The sequence below is a fragment of the Phalacrocorax carbo genome, chromosome 12 (assembly GCF_963921805.1).
Source record: "Phalacrocorax carbo chromosome 12, bPhaCar2.1, whole genome shotgun sequence".
NCBI lineage: Eukaryota > Metazoa > Chordata > Aves > Suliformes > Phalacrocoracidae > Phalacrocorax > Phalacrocorax carbo.
Window position 1 is genome coordinate 11,978,039 of NC_087524.1, and position 21,267 is coordinate 11,999,305.

At 39.2% G+C, this 21,267-nt stretch overlaps 1 protein-coding gene across 1 annotated transcript in view; it reads left to right on the top strand.

The window, feature by feature from the left end:
* The window catches only part of SMC3 (structural maintenance of chromosomes 3), a 35,626-nt gene extending 14,639 nt beyond the window's left edge, over positions 1 to 20,987 (top strand). The window contains exons 8-29 of the mRNA XM_064464126.1: positions 4,264 to 4,381; positions 4,948 to 5,123; positions 5,308 to 5,388; positions 5,640 to 5,804; positions 6,334 to 6,455; positions 6,885 to 7,098; positions 8,533 to 8,636; positions 8,853 to 8,952; positions 9,441 to 9,601; positions 10,678 to 10,819; positions 11,767 to 11,917; positions 12,922 to 13,074; positions 15,326 to 15,477; positions 15,677 to 15,835; positions 16,553 to 16,660; positions 17,054 to 17,162; positions 17,805 to 18,052; positions 18,174 to 18,386; positions 19,078 to 19,269; positions 19,425 to 19,602; positions 20,087 to 20,193; positions 20,511 to 20,987. Coding sequence (XP_064320196.1) covers positions 4,264 to 4,381; positions 4,948 to 5,123; positions 5,308 to 5,388; positions 5,640 to 5,804; positions 6,334 to 6,455; positions 6,885 to 7,098; positions 8,533 to 8,636; positions 8,853 to 8,952; positions 9,441 to 9,601; positions 10,678 to 10,819; positions 11,767 to 11,917; positions 12,922 to 13,074; positions 15,326 to 15,477; positions 15,677 to 15,835; positions 16,553 to 16,660; positions 17,054 to 17,162; positions 17,805 to 18,052; positions 18,174 to 18,386; positions 19,078 to 19,269; positions 19,425 to 19,602; positions 20,087 to 20,193; positions 20,511 to 20,582 — 3,225 coding nt within the window. The 3' untranslated portion in view covers positions 20,583 to 20,987. The remainder of the gene's footprint in view (positions 1 to 4,263; positions 4,382 to 4,947; positions 5,124 to 5,307; positions 5,389 to 5,639; positions 5,805 to 6,333; positions 6,456 to 6,884; positions 7,099 to 8,532; positions 8,637 to 8,852; positions 8,953 to 9,440; positions 9,602 to 10,677; positions 10,820 to 11,766; positions 11,918 to 12,921; positions 13,075 to 15,325; positions 15,478 to 15,676; positions 15,836 to 16,552; positions 16,661 to 17,053; positions 17,163 to 17,804; positions 18,053 to 18,173; positions 18,387 to 19,077; positions 19,270 to 19,424; positions 19,603 to 20,086; positions 20,194 to 20,510) is intronic.
* The last annotated feature ends 280 nt before the right edge of the window (positions 20,988 to 21,267 follow it).

Genomic DNA, 21,267 nt, shown 5'->3' on the forward strand with positions numbered 1-21,267 from the left:
TCGGGCTGCCAGGAGCAACTGTGTTTCAGTACCAACCACTTCTGAAGCAGTTCGAACCCCTTCATATGCTGCCAATATCTCTTTTTCAGTTGGAGTATAGCAGGCTTCGGACCCTCTGTATCCCCGACTCCAAAACCCTAGGGGTCGACCCCGGGTCTCCCCTGGTGCTTTCTGCCAGAGGCTCCAGGTAGGGCCATTCTCCCCAGCTGCAGTGTAGAGCACATTTTTTACATCTTGCCCTGCCCGGACTGGCCCAAGAGCTACTGCATGGACTATTTCTCGTTTAATCTGTTCAAAGGCTTGTCGTTGCTCAGGGCCCCATTTGAAATCATTCTTTTTCCAGGTCACTTGATAGAGAGGGCTTACGGTCAGACTGTAATTTGGAATATGCATTCTCCAAAAACCCACAACGCCCAAGAAAGCTTGTGTTTCCTTTTTGCTAGTTGGTGGAGACATGGCTGCTATTTTGTTGATCACATCCATTGGAATCTGACGACGACCATCTTGCCATTTTATTCCCAAGAACTGGATTTCTCGTGCAGGTCCCTTCACCTTACTTTGTTTTATGGCAAAACCAGCTTTCAGAAGGATTTGGACTATTTTCTCTCCTTTCTCAAAAACTTCTTCCGCTGTGTTGCCCCACACAATGATGTCATCAACGTATTGAAGGTGTTCTGGAGCTTCTCCCTGTTCCAGTACAGTCTGAATCAGTCCATGGCAAATGGTAGGGCTGTGTTTCCACCCCTGGGGCAGTCGATTCCAGGTGTGCTGGACGCCCCTCCATGTGAAAGCAAACTGTGGCCTGCACTCTGCTGCTAGAGGGATTGAGAAGAATGCATTAGCAATATCAATTGTGGCATACCACTTGGCCGCCTTTGACTCCAGTTCGTATTGAAGTTCTAGCATGTCTGGCACAGCAGCACTCAACGGTGGAGTGACTTCATTCAGGCCACGTTAGTCTACTGTTAGTCTCCACTCTCCATTAGACTTCCGGACTGGCCATATGGGACTGTTAAAGGGTAGTGGGTCTTACTGATGACTCCTTGGCTCCTCAGTTGGTGAATGAGTTTATGGATGGGGATCAGAGGGTCTCTGTTGGTGCGATATTGCCGCCGGTGCACTGTTGTGGTGGCGATTGGCACCTGTTGTTCTTTGACCTTCAGCAACCCCACCACAGAAGGGTCCTTTGAGAGACCGGGCAAGGTAGACAGCTGTTCAGTTTCCTCCGTCTCCAAGGCAGCTACACCAAAAGCCCACTTGTAACCTTTTGGGTCCTTGAAATACCCTAGCCTGAGGTAGTCTATGCCAAGGATGCACGGAGCCTCTGGGCCAGTCACAATGGGGTGCTTCTGCCACTCATTGCCAGTTAGGCTCACTTCGGCCTCCAATACAGTTAGCTCTTGGGATCCCCCTGTCACTCCAGCAATGCTGATGGGTTCTGCCCCTATATAGTTTGATGGCATTAAGGTGCACTGTGCGCCAGTGTCCACTAAAGCTTTATACTCCTGTGGGTCGGACGTGCCAGGCCATCGGATCCACACAGTCCAGTAAGCCCGGTTATCCCTTTCCTCCACCCAGCTGGAGGCAGGGCCCCTCTAGTCCTGATCATGGCAGTCACAACTCACTTCCTGCAAATGTGAATCAGGAGTCCCTCTATTACACTTAGAAATAAAATCTGTGCTTTTACTCCTCTGTCTGGGGACTTGCTTGCTGGAAACTGGAGCAGCAGCTTTCCTGGAAGAGCCTCCCTGAGTGACTGTTCTTCCTTGCAGTTCATGTACTCGTGCCTGTAGGGTCAAAGTAGGCTTGCCATCCCACCTCATCATGTCCTCTCCGTGGTCACGCAGGTAGAACCATAGGGTGGCCTGTGGTGTGTATCCCCTTCTTTGAGCCAAAGGACGCTTATTCCTAACAGCTGAGACACTGCTCTGTCGAGGTGGGGAGTAGGACAGATCTTCTTTGAGTTGCTGGACCTCTTGGGATAGTTTCTCCACAGCAGAGACAAGCGAGGAAGAGATATTTGTGTCGTAATCCCGGAGCCTATCTATCACCTCTGCCACCGTTGGTGTCTCGTCATCTTTCCAGGACATCACTGCCAATGAGTTTGCATGCGAAGATGGTGCGCTCCGTACAAACTTCTGCCACGTGGGTCGTGTGCACTCTGCTTCATCTGGATCTCTGGATGACCGTTGATCGTCCAGATCACCATAAATCCCCTCAAACACAGCTAATTCCCTTAGATACTGGATGCCTTTCTCCATAGTTGTCCATTTTCCTGGGCGATATGTAACATCTTCTTTAAAGGGATACCTTTCCTTCACTCCAGACAGGAGTCGCCTCCAGAGGCTGAGGGCTTGTGGTTTTTTTCCAATTGCTTTGTCAACACCCCCTTCCCCAGAAAGGGATCCCAATTGTTTGGCTTCTTTTCCCTCTAGTTCCAGGCTACTGGCCCCATTATCCCAGCATCGGAGCAGCCAGGTGACAATGTGCTCACCTGAACGACGGCTATAATCTTTTCGCATATCTCGCAACTCGCTTAAGGACAGGGATCGGGTGGTCTCTATTTCATTTATTACTTCTCCCTCCTCTCCCCGCGATGGCCCTGGTTCTTCATCATCCCGTTCTAAACGAGTTGATGTCCGCTTCCAATATTTCGTCTTGTGTATGGGGGCAACTGATACTGGTATGGGTTTATTTTCTGAGCTAGCTCCGGTACTTGTTGTGGGGGTCTGAGTGGCTGCAGTGCCTGTCGTCAGGGCTGGATTGTCTACAGCGCCAGTCACTTTGCATTTCAATCCAGAGACATTCTCTTCCCCCTGGGGGCACTGAATGCTGCTGAGCAGGGCTCGGTATGCATGGGCCAGACCCCAGCATGTTGCAGTTATCTGTGTCTCTCTGGAGTTCCCAGCGTAACAACATACTTTCTCCGAATATTCTACTAGTTTTTTAGGATTCTGCACTTGTTCGGGGGTGAAACTCCAAAACACCGGGGGTGCCCACTGCCCTAGGTATTTGCCCATGCTGTCCCACATGCCCTGCCACTCGTAACTATCAAGCCTCGGGGCAGATTTCTGGGTGATATTCTTAAGTTGCTTAGTCAAAACCAAAACAACATGCCCAAAAACTAACAATAAGTGCACCTTAACCACCCAAGGATGTTCAAGATACAAAAACGTTGCTGTAACAAAGGCACAGACATCATAGAACAAAGTTGCAAAGGTATTATTCTGTATTTCCTCCATATAAAATCTCTCAGAGGAGGAGATATAATTGCTAATTGCCTCAACAAGGTGGTATCCGAAGTACAGTAACGGTTTCAGCAAAAACCCCAAATACCAGATAAAGCTGAAAACGAGTGTTTGTATAACAAATCTTGTAGGCAAAACCTTACCAATCACAGCAGAACACAGCAGACTCAACAAACCAACACCGATTTTTAACACCAACTGCAAAAAGGACAACATGGTGCTGTGACCAGCAGCTGTTGTTATCTCCAACCCTTGAGCCCCACGTTGGGCGCCAAAAAGACTGTCGTGGTTTAGCGGCAGCTCAGCCCCACACAGCCGCTCGCTCACTCCCCACCGGTAGATGGGGGAGAGAATCAGGAGGGTAACGCTCGTGGGTTGGGATAAGAACAGTTTAATAATTAAAATTAAAAGAAACAACAGTAGAAATGCAATGTAAAGGAGAACAACGAGAGGCACAAAGCCCCGGGGGAGGGGGAAGGGAGGGGAGAGGGGGAACGAACCGCCGAAACAAACCGCACGCGCCGCAGCCGGGCGCCGCGCCACCCCCCCGCTGCAACTGCCCCCCCTCAATATACTGGTCATGGTGTCACATGGTATGGCATGGACGTGCCATTGGCCAGTCGGGGTCAGCCGCCCCCACCATGGCCCTGCCCCTCCCAGCCCCCCCCCGCCACGCGGCAGAGCGCGGGAAGCTGGAAAGGTAGCCGACCCCCACAGTGAGGAGAATTAACCCCTTCTCAGCCAAAACTAGCACAACGTAATACCAGTATTTTGAGTTTTAGCAATAACTAGTAGCATCTGAAAACCAGCAAAATTCTTTACAAGCAGAATACTTGCCAACCTAAAGTAACTGTCTCAAAAGGAAAGCAGTATGGTATATATGAGGTATGTGAATCTTCCTGCCAAAACCTCAGGCAAGCAGGCACAGCAAAAAAAAAAAATGCAATCTTTGATCTGTTGTGGTTAGCCATGTATCCAGAGCAGGCTATTCAAATCATAGATCTTGAATTTTCAGATCAACCAGATGGCCACAGCTCCTGACTCTCAAAGACTGAAGTTACTAAGAGAAGTAGCTGGTACCAGAGTGTATGATGAACGTAAAGAGGAGAGTATTTCGCTAATGAAAGAAACAGGTAAAAACAGTTTAAGAAATCAATACTTTGTGCCACAGTAATTGCATTAACTCTAAATCTTTAATGGTTGCTTCAGTGAAGCTAACTGCTAGATAGATTTTTATTTGTGATATGTTAAATAGTACAGAGCATGTCATGTTTCCTTCTTGAATTTTAAATATCTCAAGGTTTAATAAGTGACTTCCTGTGTGCTTTTAGTAATAAAACTTTTTAGCTAGGCTAATAGGAGTATCTGTACTGCTCAAAACCACGAATGATGTCAGCTGGCAGTGATCAAAAGAACAGGATACCTACTGCTCTGCAAACAGGAAAGTTTATGTAGCATAATCTGAAATTATTTTACATGTGTGAGCCAAGAGAGTGTGTGCTTGTGTTGCCTTCCAAAATTAGTATCAACAGTTCTGCTGTTAGGATGGTTTTTTGGGGAACTTCTGGACATCGGTTCTCCTTTTCACATTTCATAACTGATGACAAATAGTTAATCACTGGAGGAGATTAAGTAGCTTTAAAGGTGTGGGAATGTGTTCGTGTTTAACTGAACTTCAGTCTTGTCATCTCTTCTAAAGAGGGCAAACGAGAGAAGATCAATGAGTTGTTGAAATATATTGAAGAGCGACTGCATACCCTAGAGGAGGAGAAAGAAGAGCTGGCCCAGTACCAGAAATGGGATAAAATGAGGAGAGCATTAGAATACACCATTTATAATCAGGAGCTTAATGAGACCCGAGCTAAGCTTGATGAGGTAAAATATCTTGGGTAATACAAAAATATAACATCATCTGTTGATTTACTTTTTGCCAACATCTCCTTACATTCCTGTGTAGAATCCTGTCAATATTCTTCACTAATTTAACAAATTATTTCTTTATGGAACTACTACTAAAACAGAATCTTGCTACTAAGCTATTGGTGATATTTCTGTACAGCTTTCTGCCAAACGAGAGACAAGTGGAGAGAAATCCAGGCAGCTGAGAGATGCACAGCAAGATGCTAGAGATAAAATGGAGGTAAAAATAGTTTTAAGAAGGGCTCTCCAGCAGTGTGTTTTGCTTTGTGGGTGGTTTTTTAGAGGGGTAGGGAAGGAAGGGGGAAATCTCTAAAACCATTTTCATTTCTATTTTATGCTTTCATTCCATTTGGAAAAGGAGTAGTTTTTCACACTTCTAGTGTATATTGATCTATATAATAATCTTGAGTTTTGACAGATACTGAAATGTTCATGCAGTGTTTAAGATGCTACATTCTTAAATTTGCATAGGAAATAGAACGGCAAGTTCGAGAACTGAAGACAAAGATTTCAGCAATGAAAGAAGAGAAAGAACAACTCAGTGCTGAAAGACAGGAGCAGATTAAACAGAGGACTAAATTAGAGCTGAAGGCTAAAGACCTGCAGGATGAATTAGCTGGCAATAGTGAACAGAGGGTATGTAACAGTGAAGTCTTAAAATGTCATTGGCACAAGGTAGCATACCTGCATGTTGAAGTTCTGTTTTTTAGGCTGCGGCCTTTTATTTTCTAAGGTTTGCTGGACAAGTATCTTAGTTTTTTGTGATGTCTTTAGTGTGCTTTTAGGGGATATAAACACAGACTCCTGTGTTATGATCCTTTATCATCCTGCATGTTCCAAAATCAAGCACCTATAATTCTCTTGATCTTAATTGCTCCAAGTATTGGGAAGGAGGGTTTTGTTTGTAGCACTAATTTGAACTTGGTTATTTGGCCCATACAGATCTTCCTTGCTTGCATAGTTTAGCTTCTTCTGAATGCTTCATTTCATCCCTCTTTACTGTCCTGATTGGAACTGAATTAACTTCTGTTAAGTGTTGAAACAGTGTCGTATCAGATAAGCAATGGCATATTGCAATCTTAAATTATTCTTGAAGTGTGTATTTATCTAATAATGCAGTTCCTGATATTATCTAACTATAAATACTACTTTGTTTGACTTTCAGAAAAGACTGTTAAAAGAGAGGCAAAAGCTTCTTGAGAAAATCGAGGAGAAGCAGAAAGAATTAGCAGAAACGGAGCCAAAATTCAACAGTGTAAAAGAAAAAGAAGAGAGGGGAATTGCTAGGTCTGTGGCATTCTACAATTGGGGGGTGTGTCAAAGCATTTTAATGAAAAATAAAATAAAAAAAAAACCACAACAGCCCCAAGATACTGTCATTGCTGTCCATATGTGCAATTAACTCTTGTTGTTGCAAGAGAATGCAGTAGTTATTTGGACTTACAGATGGTCTGTAAAAAGCCTCCTTTATTGTTGGGTGGAACATTTGGTGGAATTTTTAAGCTTAACCACTCTTGGGGGCTATTGTTGAATTCTTGTTTTGTGAAGTCTTCTGGGTGATTTTATTGTTTATAACATGATCTTTTTGTTACTGATCTGGTGCTTAAATTTTAGCCTGGTTTGAGATTTTTGAAATTTCTTATGGTAATTCTTAATGCTTGCTCTTAAGTTCAAAATTTCTTTATAATACAGCATGTCTTTCCCTTCTCAAAATAGACTTGCACAGGCTACGCAGGAAAGAACAGATCTTTACGCAAAACAAGGTCGAGGAAGCCAGTTTACTTCCAAAGAAGAAAGGGATAAGTGGATAAAGAAAGAACTGAAGTCTTTAGATCAAGCTATCAATGACAAGAAGCGGCAGATTGCAGCTATACACAAGGATTTAGAGGATACAGAGGCAAACAAGGAGAAAAATTTGGAGCAGTACAGTGTAAGTTTTCGGCTTATTTTGCCATATTCTTGAGAGTAGGCTTAAACACCCAGTTAATCTTGGACTATTAGACTTCAGTGTCTATTTATAAGGAAGATGAGACTTTCTGGTTGGGTGTGGTCTCTTAAAATGTATTGTTGAAAACGTCTGCAGATAAACTCAAAACTCCCCTTAACACTGCATCTACCTTCACTCTATATGTTGGTTTTCTTGTATTTTCCCCAAAGTGTTTGGCCTGAGTTTTCAGGAAGAGACTTAAATTTACCTTGTTCTTGTCTGTGTTGAACATGGCTATTTCATATAACAATTTGTTGCATTTATATAGAGTTCTGCCTTGGTTGTTTTCACTCTGTTTTCCCTAAACAGATGATCTTTTAAACTGTGCTGCAAATACTGCACCTTTGCACCACATTTGCAGCTGGTTAGAAGTTGCATTCTTATCTATGTTAGTATTATCACAGTATTATCTGCATAACTTTTAGATTTTAATTTGCATTCAGAAACAGATCTTGCACTATACATACAGCAGTACAATCCAAAAACATCACTCCTGCTAGGAGCTACAGGAATGAAAATCCCTGCATGTAAAGTGGGAGAGCATCCAGTGGCAATGCTGCTACCCTGCATGTGCTGATAGATGCTGTTCTTGGTCTTCGTGTAATACATCTGCCGAAATCAAGGATCAGCCTGAAAAAATGTAGGAATGTAGTTGTACAAAGACAATGGGGTTCTACTAAAATTCTTTTTGGATGGGGCCCACCTTAGCCAAGTAATGATTCTCTTGAGTTGGTGAATGAAAGAAATGGTATTTACCACTGACTGTTTGTATTGTACTGCTCAATAGGAATTCTGTAGAATTCAAGAGATTAAATTTGAGGTGGCCTTTGGTTCCTTTTATAAACATGTCTTGGTTTTCTCCTCCTTAAGGAAGGTTGATTTATGCTTATTCTAAGAGTTGTATAGCTTTTCTTGCTGCCGAAAGGGGAGGTGTCTTGGGTGAACATGACAGAAAGCTTGCAAAGTTAGCCTGGTCAGTACTGTTGGAGAGCTGGCTAAGATTTTTGACTAATAGTAGTACGGTGTGGTACACAAGACTAGTATGTATGTTCTTATAACAGATGTTGTTTCAGAGCATCATTGTGTATAGCAAACATGGTAGTTACTGTTTTGATTCAGTTTCTTACTGTGACTTACAGTGAGCCATTTCACTGTAATACCCAGATGCACAGTTCAACTCAGTACCTGCCTTGCAGTCTACTTGATAACTGTACCTGGTTACTGCTTCCTTAAAAAGATGTATTTATTCCTAGTGCTTTTGCAATTTGTAAATTGGTTAAAATGCTTGTAGGAATTGTTTCTGAATTTTTAGTGATTTAGTACTGAATGACTTTTGAACACAGCTGTAGTTCCATGCTGTTCTGTTCTTTGTGTTAGAAACTGGACCAGGATCTTAATGAAGTGAAGGCTCGTGTTGAAGAACTGGACAGAAAATACTATGAAGTGAAAAATAAAAAGGATGAACTACAGAGCGAAAGAAAGTTAGTAATTAATTGAAATATGTCTGAATCTCACTTAATGTGAAGGACCCCAACTGTGTAGTTGTTAATATGGCATGTAGGTATGTTTTTTCAATACAGCCATGTATGAACTCCTGCACTTCGCCTCCCTGTTAGATTAGCAGTCTTCGGGAATAATAAAAAAAATATTCAGACTTCATTTACACTTCAAATACTTGAATTATTTTTGTTCTGTAGTTATCTATGGAGGGAAGAGAATGCAGAACAACAAGCTCTTGCCGCAAAGCGGGAGGATTTAGAAAAGAAACAGCAGCTTCTCAGGGCAGCAACAGGAAAGGTAAGATACCTTGTATTTGAGAATTCCTTGTGGAAGCGTCTCTCATTCTTAAAGGACAAGTCAGAGTAGTATCTGAAAGATATGACAGTTACTTCTTTTGGTTATGATCTTACTGTCATAATTAAGATGGACAAATTATATTTGTAAGTGGAACTTTTCAAATATTTATAGCTCTAAAAGTACTTGGAAATCAGTTACGTAAGGTCAAGGTAACTGAGGAGAGGTAAGGAGACCAGGGAGAAATGGAGTACTTCTAAAATTTCTTATATCTTTGTGCTTTTTTAAAGCAAAGACCCTGAAAAGTGGCAGACTGAAATATATGTATTAGGTATGTCCCGTTGGAGCTGTAGGTTAGTGTGCAGGAACTTGGTGAAAAAGAGGGTTATGATTTTCACAGAGTTCAAGTTAGAGGTAAAATGGATATTAGTTCTACATCTTTTAGTTGCAGTTAATATATAACAACTCAATAATGAGTTTTATTTTAACAGGCCATTCTGAATGGTATAGACAGCATAAATAAAGTTTTGGAGCACTTCCGTCGAAAGGGCATAAACCAGCATGTTCTAAATGGCTATCATGGCATTGTGATGAATAACTTCGAGTGCGAACCAGCTTTTTACACCTGTGTTGAAGTTACTGCAGGGAACAGGTAATTACATGCTCCTTATTGTTACTTAAGTTAAAGCAGCTGCAGTATTACAATTTAGTCATTGGTGCCAGTTGCTACTTAAAGTTTTATTCTTGGAACTTGAGATTTCATCCTTTTTTTTTTGGTCAAAGTACCATCTATATAGCATGATCAAACGGCTACTCCAAGAATGAACTAAGGAGAATTCTGGATATTTAAAAATTAATCCTAGCTGCTCTTGATCTTGTCCAAAAAAACCCTAAAACAAAACCACACAAAGACCCCATAGAAAGGCCCCAGACCCACACTCATGACACTTACCAGAAGGATTGGTGGTAAGGCTGAGCTATATTGAATGAAGTGGATGGCATCTTCTGGCTTTGAGAACTCCACAGTAAGCAATGCTCATGTTTCAATGATAACAATCGATAAGAATTATTTCACTTACGCTAGAAAACCTCATGGATGAGGATAGTCTCTAAACTGCCAAAACCTGCTATTGAAAAGCTATCTGAAAAGATGTTGAGTGTTAACAAGTTTGTGTAGTGTGTGTTCTAGAAGTAGTAAGTGCCTCATGGGTGACCCACCACTTCCTGCAGCACCTGACACTTCAAATTAATTTAAATTATCTTTGTGTGTGATCGGTCCCCTGTTCTGATTCATGAGTAGTCATACAAATTCTTGTTCTGATGACATGTAGATAGTGGCATAAGGGCAGGAAAAAGGACAGAGGCATAAGATGCAGACTCTGTAACTCCATTCAAAGAGGGCTGAATACTGCATATTGAAATGCCATGGAGGACGGAGGTTTGCAGCTGAACTGAAAAAGACTGTGTACACAGTGACACTGTACGCATGTTGAGGTGCTCATGTGACTGGAGGGTGGAATTTAAAATTCTTCACTGATTCAATTTTAATGAAGGTGGATGGAGTGTATCCGCTTGCTTATTCTAAGGCACAGACTTGAAGAGAAAATGCAATGCAGCTTTATATTGATGTGTTATTTAATGGTACTTGCATGCTTATTGTTCTCATACAAATATATTAGTGCTTTTAGCACAGTAAAGTTTTGCTTATTTGCTGGGCTTGTTAATTAGGTTGTTCTATCACATTGTGGACTCCGATGAGGTCAGTACAAAGATCCTAATGGAATTTAACAAAATGAACCTTCCTGGAGAAGTTACTTTCCTCCCTCTGAACAAGCTGGATGTTAGAGATACTGCTTATCCCGAGACTAATGTGAGTTAGAGTTGCTTTTGAACCTTCCTCTACTTCATAACTCTAAAGCCTTGTACTTTGAGTTGTTTGTATATATTGCTTATTGCCCACTGTCTGCTGTTGAATGTCTGCTATTAAATACTACTTCTAACGTATGCTTCTCAACATAAACCTCTGTTAAAGGAAAATACTTGCTTTCCTACCAGCTATTTGCTCTCTAAAAGCTTAACTTCACCTTACAAGTAAAGAGGCGATAATAGAAAGAAGTAGAATTTTATTGTAACCCATATTGTATTCCTCAGATAAATGCAGGAAAAAATAAATGGGAAGCAGTCAGACTTGTACTGTGCTTATTTTTGGGAGGATTTCACTAGTAAAACTGTGTTTGTGTCCTGCTTTCTACAGAAGAGAATTTTTTGGAGGAAAAAGATTTTACTGCCAATTTGATACCTACCTTGTTTCAGTAGCAATTTAATACTAGGATGAGATTCCTAGTAGGCTCTTAGTTGACTTGAGGCTCAAGCCTAGCTGTTAAGAGCTAAAATGGCAAAATCTTGCACTTGATTTCCATAGTGTGTTCATGTGTTTGTCTTTGGAATGTTCAGTCAGTGTGTCATCCTTCTACCAACTGACAGCTGTTTATTTCCAAAGTGTCATTCACAGTATTGTGCTTTGAGTTCAGGGTGTTCAGGGTTTGACAACCTGTATGTAAATGATTATATACACAGCTCCAGAAGTCTTTATTTTAGAAATTTATTGATTGTGAAGCCCATTCTAATAGTCAGTGAATTTTAGATATGTTAAACCTTTAGAAATTCTTGTTACAAGGCTAGAGTTTATTCTATTTTTACTCTTGATGGTAGTCTCTTTTCTCCAGGGCTCTCTTAAATTCTGTGTGTGAACTATTGCAATATACGTGCTGTATTTTTTTCAAAATGTTCTTCTCATGAAAATCACTGTCACTTCAGGATGCTATTCCTATGATCAGTAAGCTGAGATACAACCCAAGATTTGACAAAGCTTTCAAACATGTTTTTGGAAAGACTCTAATTTGTCGTAGCATGGAAGTGTCCACCCAGCTGGCCAGAGCTTTCACTATGGATTGTATTACTCTGGAAGGTAAATACTCCAATTTTATAAGTTATTGTAAGAATGGGATCCCTGGAATGTGAGGCTCATTAAACATGGTCTGTTAGTGTTGTCAAAATAAGATTATTTTAAATAATAGTATATTTGACTGATGTACAGGGTTGCACTTGGTTAAGTACAGTGCTTAAAAAATACAAAATTTCTCCACAAGCCACTGAATTTTCTATGATCTAAAAGTTTGTAGCTATGTATCTTCATCCTGAGACTTGTAAAGCAGGTTAGGTTTGTATTCGTCCAGTTTGTTTTATCCAATTTAAAAGGTGTTCATTTTCCTGGTGTATTTGTGGTGTTTTCCACGAACTTAAACCCAGTGTTCAGGGTGTGAATGTACAGCCTTAAGTACTGGTAAGTGCTAGGTGAATTCTTTTGTGTACCAGACACATTACATGTTATGTTCTCTGAACTATATATTTTGTTAATTACCTGTTCTTGGAGAGCAGATTCCCTGCAGGTTTACTGTTGTCTTTTTGTCTCTTAAAGTAATTCTGAAAAAACTCTTAAGGATGTCTGAGGAAGAAATGATTGATTTTTCAGTAAGTGTACTCTACAAGCCAGGGATGCTGATAATTACTTAGCCTCTGTTTTTGTTTTCTCTCTTACAGAAGATCTGAGATTTTTTTTGTAAACTGGTAGTGCTAGGTATCTGCATTTTTCCCTTAGAAGTGTTTTTTTTCCTTCAAGCTGCATGGTTTTAGAAGTTAATAAGAACAAACAAACAAAAAAGTTTGCGAATACTTAAAGAAGATCATAGCAAGCTGTGGTCTGGAGAAAGGAAATTCTCTTTAAATTGAATACAGAAATAAACACTTCCCTAATTACTGTAAACACACATACATGATTCCTGATACTGATGCAGCAGTTCTGTAGGTTAGTTGAAATGCCCTAATCTGCTAAACTGTATTGTAGCAACTGCTCTGAATGTCGTGGAGAGCACATAGCATGCAGCTTATAGTCTCGCTCTGTTACGCTTTTAGGTGATCAGGTCAGCCATCGTGGTGCTTTGACTGGAGGTTATTATGACACAAGGAAATCTCGGCTTGAATTGCAAAAAGATGTTAGAAAGGCAGAAGAAGAACTTGGTGAACTTGAAGCAAAGCTGAATGAAAACTTACGCAGAAACATTGAAAATATCCTTTTGTTCTTGGGGAAAGGTAGTGTGATGAGAAAGCTTTTGTTACAGTAATAGATGAAAAACAGGAGACTAGTATAATGTTACATATTAGCTGTAGCATTTGTTTTGACTGTTACTTGTGCAACCTGGTTCTATACCTTACCATAGGGATTTTAGTAACAAATCAGTGGTAAAACAAACAAACAAACCCTCTATGTGAAAGTTGGTGTACAGCCAGTGAAAATAACAGGTTTTAAAACATATCCATTGTTCATGTACCTGAATTGCTTTTAAAATGGCTTTTAGATCAATTCAACTAGCTAAGAAATAGTTTCTATACCACTGCTGTTAATTTTTTGGTAAAATTTCCATACTGGGGAAACTTGACTGAAAAACAGTAATTGAAGCACACCTTGTCCAATAGTTCGCTTTGGAGAGCGACTGGCATTGTAGGCTTCAGGGAAAAGGAGCTCTAGTAATCTGTCCCGTTAAAATTTGATCTTGATCTTAAAAGCTGGAGAACGGGGTTAAACCCCAAACTTCGAGGCTTTCTATTCCTTTTGGAGTTTGTTGTAATAACAGCTATAACCAGATATTCTTGTTAATCTTCACTGCCTCTTCTGACTCATGCTATATTTTTAGTACTGGTGTCCTGAATTGGTGTGTTACATAGCCCACTTATGCTGTGGGGAGGAGATGTAGAGCCTTATAATATGATAAAGCTCTGAGCTGTGTGACAGTCTTGGCCTTCTCAGTGTCTTTGTATGAAAAGTCAAGTAACTGTCACCTTTTTCTCTAACCTCTTTAATACTACAGTGTCCTCTTGAGATCCAATATCTAGAATTCGGAGTGGGGGAGGCTTATACAATTTTCTTCTGTCCTTTGAACTGAACTGCTCTGTTTTTTGACCTGCATTAGAGACATTTTTGAGGCAGCAGATAAGCAGAACACTGAAGCCTGTGCTTAGACCCACGGCTGACTAGCAAAACTTTAAAAGTATGTACCTATGTCTTGTTAAGTCAGTGGAAGAATATCGAAATGGTCTGTTAAACATGACTTAAATAGACTGAATCTGCCAACTGGCTTTACATGCACCATTGATAAGGAACGTCTTTCACCCTTCTTGTTACCAGTAAGCAAATGTGCAGGACTCAATTTGTGTGTCTGCAATTAAGTGTGGCGTTTTCTCCTTCCTTACATCTTTTTTAAACTACAAATGTGTAGGCATATGGTTTAAAAGGGTTTGTGCAGAAACTAACTTTAACACTAATCCCATTGTGCATTGTACAGGTAGCCTGCTTTTTGTAACTAGGAATGGGAGCCTGAATTCCTGCTGCTTGTAGTTAAATGCCCCAGTTACCTGTTGGACCCTTTGGTTTCAGTATAACTTAACTGGGACTACTGTTTTGGAACTTTTTTGCTATCATTCAAGTCAAAATTTTGAGGCCTGGGTTTATTTCCGAGGAGGGATCTATAGGGGGCGTAGGTAGAGTGCTCATCTAACTGATAGTAATTCTGTGTGGTGTATCCTTCAGCTGTGGTAGATCAGTGACTGCAATAAGAGCTGTTACTGCAGTCTGACAGTAACTTTTAGAACATACCACAAACAGACCTCTGTTTTGAAAGTTAAATATCCATTCCTTCTAGCTTTCTGTTCTGTAGCTGTCAGGTTTCCCAGAACATTATGTAGTGAAGTGTTTCACTGTAACCTTTGCTTAGGGGAACTAAATAATTCTTAGGATATTTAAGTTGATGTCATGTAAAGTGTACATTGTAGTAGGAGTAACGTGATGTTAGCAATAAATATAAATTAAAACAGAATCCCCTGCAAGCCCTGCACTGTGACTTAAGCCATTATATCAAAATTAGCATGAACAAATGACACTTTTTGCCTCACACTTGAGTATGGAATATTTGTACTGTTCTAATATTTGTATTTAAATGTAGGCATCTGCTCTTCTGTATTTTGTAAGATCTGAGTTTTCGTTACCAGTTCAAATGTATGTCTGTTCTGAGTGCCATGTTGTAAAATTAACAGCTGAATGATGCTTTCCTCATTTGCTCTTGGTGTTGATAAGGTTGCTCAAGTTGCTTTTGTTGATGGTTCTTGATTTCCTCTGTACAACTGAATATTTTGGTTTTGTGGGGTTTTTTGTTTGTTTTATTTGGACAGCAGGTGAATATGCCAAACAGAATAAAAATTGGAAGGTACTACTAGGTATAAAATGCCTTTTAAAACAAGAACAGTTTTCCTTAGCCCACGGTATGGATTAATAATGAGATTGACCAGCTAATGAACCAAATGCAGCAAATTGAGACACAGCAGAGAAAGTTCAAAGCCTCTCGAGACAGTATTTTGTCAGAGATGAAAATGCTGAAGGAGAAGAGGCAGCAGTCTGAAAAGACATTTATGCCTAAGGTATAGTATGAGCATATTGAAAGCTATTACTGTTTTTATATTGTTTCATTAGTATTACTGATAAACCTTCCTTCCTTTCTGCTTAACATCATAGTATGAAATATGAAGAGATCACTAGAAATATGTCACAAATATTTTCATGTAAAAAAAGGTGAAATTCATATCAATGAGGAATGATTCTGTCTAATCTATTCCATAGCAACGCAGTTTGCAGAGCTTGGAGGCAAGCTTACATGCTATGGAGTCAACCAGGGAATCACTAAAAGCAGAACTGGGGACTGATTTGTTGTCTCAGCTGAGTCTTGAAGACCAGAAACGTGTGGATGCTCTTAATGATGAAATTCGACAATTACAGCAAGTAAGGAAATGAAAATGTCTTACCATTAAATGTGGTACCTTCCTTCCCAATAAACTTACTTTTGGCCCTTTGTATGAAAAGTCACTTACAATGAAATGCTATTTTAATTACACTATATTCATCAGTAGTAGGTAGGCAGGCATGTTTGGTGTTTTTTCATCTGCAAAGTGTATTTGCTTGTTCTCAAACGCTCGGCAAATTTTACTAGCTATATTGTGTGAGGATGATGACTGTTTGTTGGAATCATCAGTTTCCTTGGCCCTGCTCTTGGACTTTACAAGGAAAAATACCAAATGCATGTAATCTGAAAGGAATGATGCACAGCGTGGGGAAAATAAAAATATTCCTTTAAGCATGTAGTAGATGAGATAAAAACTGAGGTTTTGCCTGACACCCATGTTGTTGAAAAAAATGCTGCTACTTAAGGATACTTTCTAAAGATCTTCTGGGCTTAAGAATTGGATTAAAATACTAGCACTGTTTAAGAAACTTACTGATTTGTATGGTTGACTTTTACACTAGACAGCTGAAAAAATATTTACTGTTTGGTTCTTTCTGCCTGTTAAAATTAGAACAACAGTCCAGAGAATTGTGTAGTAGTTTAGTACAAAGTTGTGTGAAGAGTGTGTTTGTCTTTTTTTTAAAAGGGAAAAAATAGCTGTTTAGAAGTCAGTTACGGCAATTAACATACTCTTTTTTTTTTTTTTTTTTTTTTAGGAAAACAGACAGCTTTTGAATGAGAGAATTAAACTAGAAGGCATAATCACAAGAGTTGAAACATATCTGAATGAGAATCTGAGAAAACGCTTGGACCAAGTGGAACAAGTAAGAATTTTCTTAAATGTACTTTTGCAGTCTGTTTTTGGTTTATTTCCAGGGCTTTAATGTATTAATCATTTGATAAAATGCTCATTTATTACCCTGTATTATCTGTGGTGGGTTTTGCTTCCCTATAGCCAAGCTAAGGGTTTTACTTAAATTTCAGCACAGTATTTTAGGCATATGAATTTTTGACAGATATCCTACTCTAAATACACAGCCTGTGTATGAATAGGGCCATCATAATGGCAGATGTGATTGAAAAATCTAACTATTCTCTAAAACTTTAAAATATTGAATACAATTATATGTAGAGTAGCAGAAGGTAACTTGTTTGTCTGGCTTATACTTTTGTTCCCTTCCATGCTGAAGCTTGGTGGTATTAACTTTGTCCCATAGGAACTGAATGAGCTACGAGAAACAGAAGGTGGCACGGTTCTTACTGCCACAACATCGGAACTTGAGGCTATCAACAAACGAGTGAAAGATACACTGGCACGGTCAGATGGTTGGTAGCATCACTTTTTCAAAGTAAAATATCCAGGGTTTTTAAAGTTCACACATTTCATATTATGGTCTATTTCTAAACCAAATATGATAAGTAATCATTAATTTCAAATATGCTGTAGTAGTTGCATAGTATGTAGCAGATTTTTGGAACTTAGTCCAAAAGATAAATGAACCAGGATTTTGTGCATGTTGTACATAAATTAGTGTCCACAATTGCACACACTGTAATACCAGTCAGTATGTGTTGGCAATAAGACTTCTGGCTTCAGGGCATAGTACTTTTGAAGGTGCCTTCATACAAGCATGATCTTGTATAGTTGTGCTTGAATTTTGTCTAACCTGTCTAAACCTAAGTTGCCCTCAAAGAGGAAATAGCATCTGTATGGCTCAAACTTTTTTTGCTTCCTTTCTAGACTTCAAGAATATGATTGTAGTATGTTTAAGGTTTTTTTTAAAGCCTCACAGGGAAGGAGAGAGGTATTTTCAACTTTTTGTCTTAAAGTTAACTTCCTACTCCCTAACAGATCTTTTCTTTAGATTATCTCTTTGTTTCATAAATACTTGACTGGATGATTGCTGATTTTATGCCAGCATGTAAGACTAACCACTTCGGGTTTTGTGCTCTCTTCCAATATCTCAGATCTGGATAATTCTATTGACAAAACAGAAGCAGGAATTAAAGAGCTTCAAAAGAGCATGGAACGCTGGAAGAACATGGAAAAAGAGCATATGGATGCCATTAATCATGATACAAAAGAACTTGAAAAAATGACTAACAGGCAAGGCATGCTCCTCAAGAAGAAGGAGGAATGCATGAAGAAAATCCGAGAGTTGGGTTCACTTCCACAGGAGGCTTTTGAAAAGTATCAGACTTTAAGTTTAAAGCAGGTAATAAGTGTGCTTGGTTTCATGTTTCATGACCTGAAATACTAGCGTCCTGTACATCTGGAGTGTCAAATGTGGCTAGAATTGCAAGTCACTTTGGTATGTTAATATTTTCTATTTACAGTTATTCCGGAAACTGGAGCAGTGTAATACAGAACTGAAGAAATACAGTCACGTTAATAAAAAAGCTTTAGATCAATTTGTGAATTTCTCAGAGCAGAAGGAAAAATTGATAAAAAGACAAGAGGAACTGGATAGGGGGTACAAATCCATCATGGAGCTGATGAATGTCCTTGAGCTCAGGAAGTACGAGGCTATTCAGCTGACTTTCAAACAGGTAACAAAATGGCAACAATTAAAAAGACACTGGTGCTGAAATCGTCCCATTATGTAGCAGCTATATGGGAAGAAGCAGATATTTATTATATCTATAATGGTAGAAGGCAGTATCGTGTAACTTGAGGTTTGAGGGGCATTTAAATACTGAAAAGGAAACAGGCTAGCATTTTAAATAGGTGCTCATCTTGGTTGTATTACAACTCTAGCTTTTAAACATCTGAACTTCTTAAACCCTTTCTGGTGAATCTCTACTACATACAACCCTTTCTGGGGAATGTCTGGTAATAAACTCTGCACCAAATTCATTCTTCAGATTTGGTGACAGTAATTCCTAATGTTAACAAAGGATCTTAACTACGAATTATGTGAAGTCTTCTCTTAAAAAATCATTTTCCTAACCGAGATCTCATCTGAAGTTTTCTGAAATCAGTAATAGTTGCTTTTGCTGTTGTTCTACATTCCAATTCTACCATTGAAAAATTTGAAAATTCTTATACCACAAGAACAGTTGGCTTAGATGTGTTGAACCAAGCTCTGCATAGCATATGTTTCTCACTTCTACTTGTGCTTATGAATGAATGTGGATCTGCTTTGAAGCAGGTACTTACTTTGATCATGCAAAAAGAGTTGTCATCTGCAATTTACTTCATTATGTAAAAATGAGCTGGTGTATTGACTTTCTCTTTCAGGTGTCAAAAAATTTCAGTGAAGTATTCCAGAAGTTAGTTCCTGGTGGCAAGGCCACGTTAGTAATGAAGAAAGGAGATGTGGAGGGTAGTCAGTCCCAGGATGAAGGTGAAGGCAGCACTGAGAGTGAAAGGGGATCGGGATCTCAGAGCAGCGTTCCATCCGTAGACCAGTTCACTGGAGTTGGCATAAGGGTAAAGAGAATATTTTATTTCAATACTCAGCATATTCATTGCCTTTCAACTACGTTTTCAAAAGACAATGTTTAATTGGTCTTATTTACTGTAATGGTAAGTGATGATATGGTTTAGTATTTTGAAATTGTCTTGCTGTTGCATTGTTTTCTTAGGTATCGTTCACAGGGAAGCAGGGTGAAATGAGAGAAATGCAGCAACTTTCAGGTGGACAGAAATCCTTAGTGGCCCTAGCCCTGATATTTGCTATCCAGAAATGTGATCCAGCTCCATTTTACTTGTTTGATGAAATCGACCAAGCCTTGGATGCTCAGCACAGAAAAGCTGTTTCAGGTAACTGTCTACTTTTATTCTTCATTGTGGTTGAAGGTGATAGTCTGTCTTCTTATCCCTGATGTTTAAGAGAAAAGCTTTTAATCATAAAGGCACATTTTTCTTTATATCTCCATGTGTGTTAGAATGTGACTTTTGTGCCTTCTAAAACCAAACTCACGAAAGCTTCAGGTAGAAGCTCTGATGTCCACTATGTCTAAAGGGTTTCCTTACTACACGTAAGTGTGGTGGAAATAGTCCTGTTTTGAAGTGTAGTTTGATTTTAAAAATAAACTTTTAGCTCGTTGCATTGTTGAAGCACTCACTCTTGATTTGCAGCTGATTTGCTTTCTTGATTTGCAGTTTCTGTTTTGTTTTTTAAGAAAGTTATGTATTGACCAAAACCTCATTTTGAATAATGAATAGCAAACTCTTAGCCTGTCTCCTATTACCCTGTCCTGCTTTGAAAAGATTGCATTAATAAAAAATTGTGTTCATTTTTTAGATATGATTATGGAACTAGCTGAACATGCTCAGTTTATTACAACAACTTTCAGGCCTGAACTGCTTGAGTCAGCTGACAAGTTCTATGGTGTGAAATTCAGAAACAAGGTAAATAATATACTTTAGTTATGGTGTTTACCGAGAACCTTATTAAGTTGTGCATTTGAGGCTCAACTTGAAAGTCTAGTTGAATGTGAATTAATCTTATTTCGGTGATGGGTTTCTACTTAAATCACAGTCTTGCATAAAAATTATCTCCTTCCTGAGGAAGTATTTACATATCTGCAGATGTCCCATGTCATGTTCTTTAGAGGGAGATCAGAAGTTGATTATAGGCCTGTTGCTGAGTCCTGGAGCTTTCAGAAATAAGTCTGTCTTATTCTGCAGGTGGTACTGTAGTAACTGTATGCTTTTTGTTCCACCAGGTTAGTCATATTGATGTGATCACAGCAGAAATGGCCAAAGACTTCGTGGAAGATGACACCACGCATGGTTAAATGAAATTGTACTTAGAGCTTGTTTGGAAGATGTTTATAGTGCTATGTTTATGCCAGGGACCTGTAAATTTAAAATATAAACTATTTCGTCCTTGTTAAAAATAGTTTTTGAACATACATTTTAACCAAGACCCCAGAAGGCTTAGTTTCAAAGGAGCTTGAGTATCCATTTGAGTCTCTGTTGCTGTATTTTATAAGATAATTGTTAATGTTACCTTTATACAGTACCCGTAGTTCGGAAATTTTATTCTCTTCCCTCAAATCTTTTGTAAAGTGTCTGTTGCTGTTTTAAAGCTTTTCAGAAAGTGCTAGCTATTCCTTCTTAAGTATAATTTTATCATTTTTATTGCCTCACATGGTTTTTTTTAATGGCTTCTATTAAAATGATTGGTTTTATCGCTGTAACTTGTGCACATTAAGTTTTTTGTTTATATTTTTTTTCTTCAGAGTATTCTGAAATGGAGTAAACATTATTTGTTCCTATTAGAGCTGCATATGTCAGAACTATGAGAGAGCCATTCTCTTTTCCCCCCCCTTTTTCACATTGCCAGTGACAGGAGCAAAACACCCCAAATCTGTGCTTGCCCAAACGCATGGTGTTCTAGTTATTGAACTGGGGAAAAAGGTATCAGAAGATACTGAGAAGTTCAAAAAGATGCTAGGACTGTATCAAGACAAATTGCAG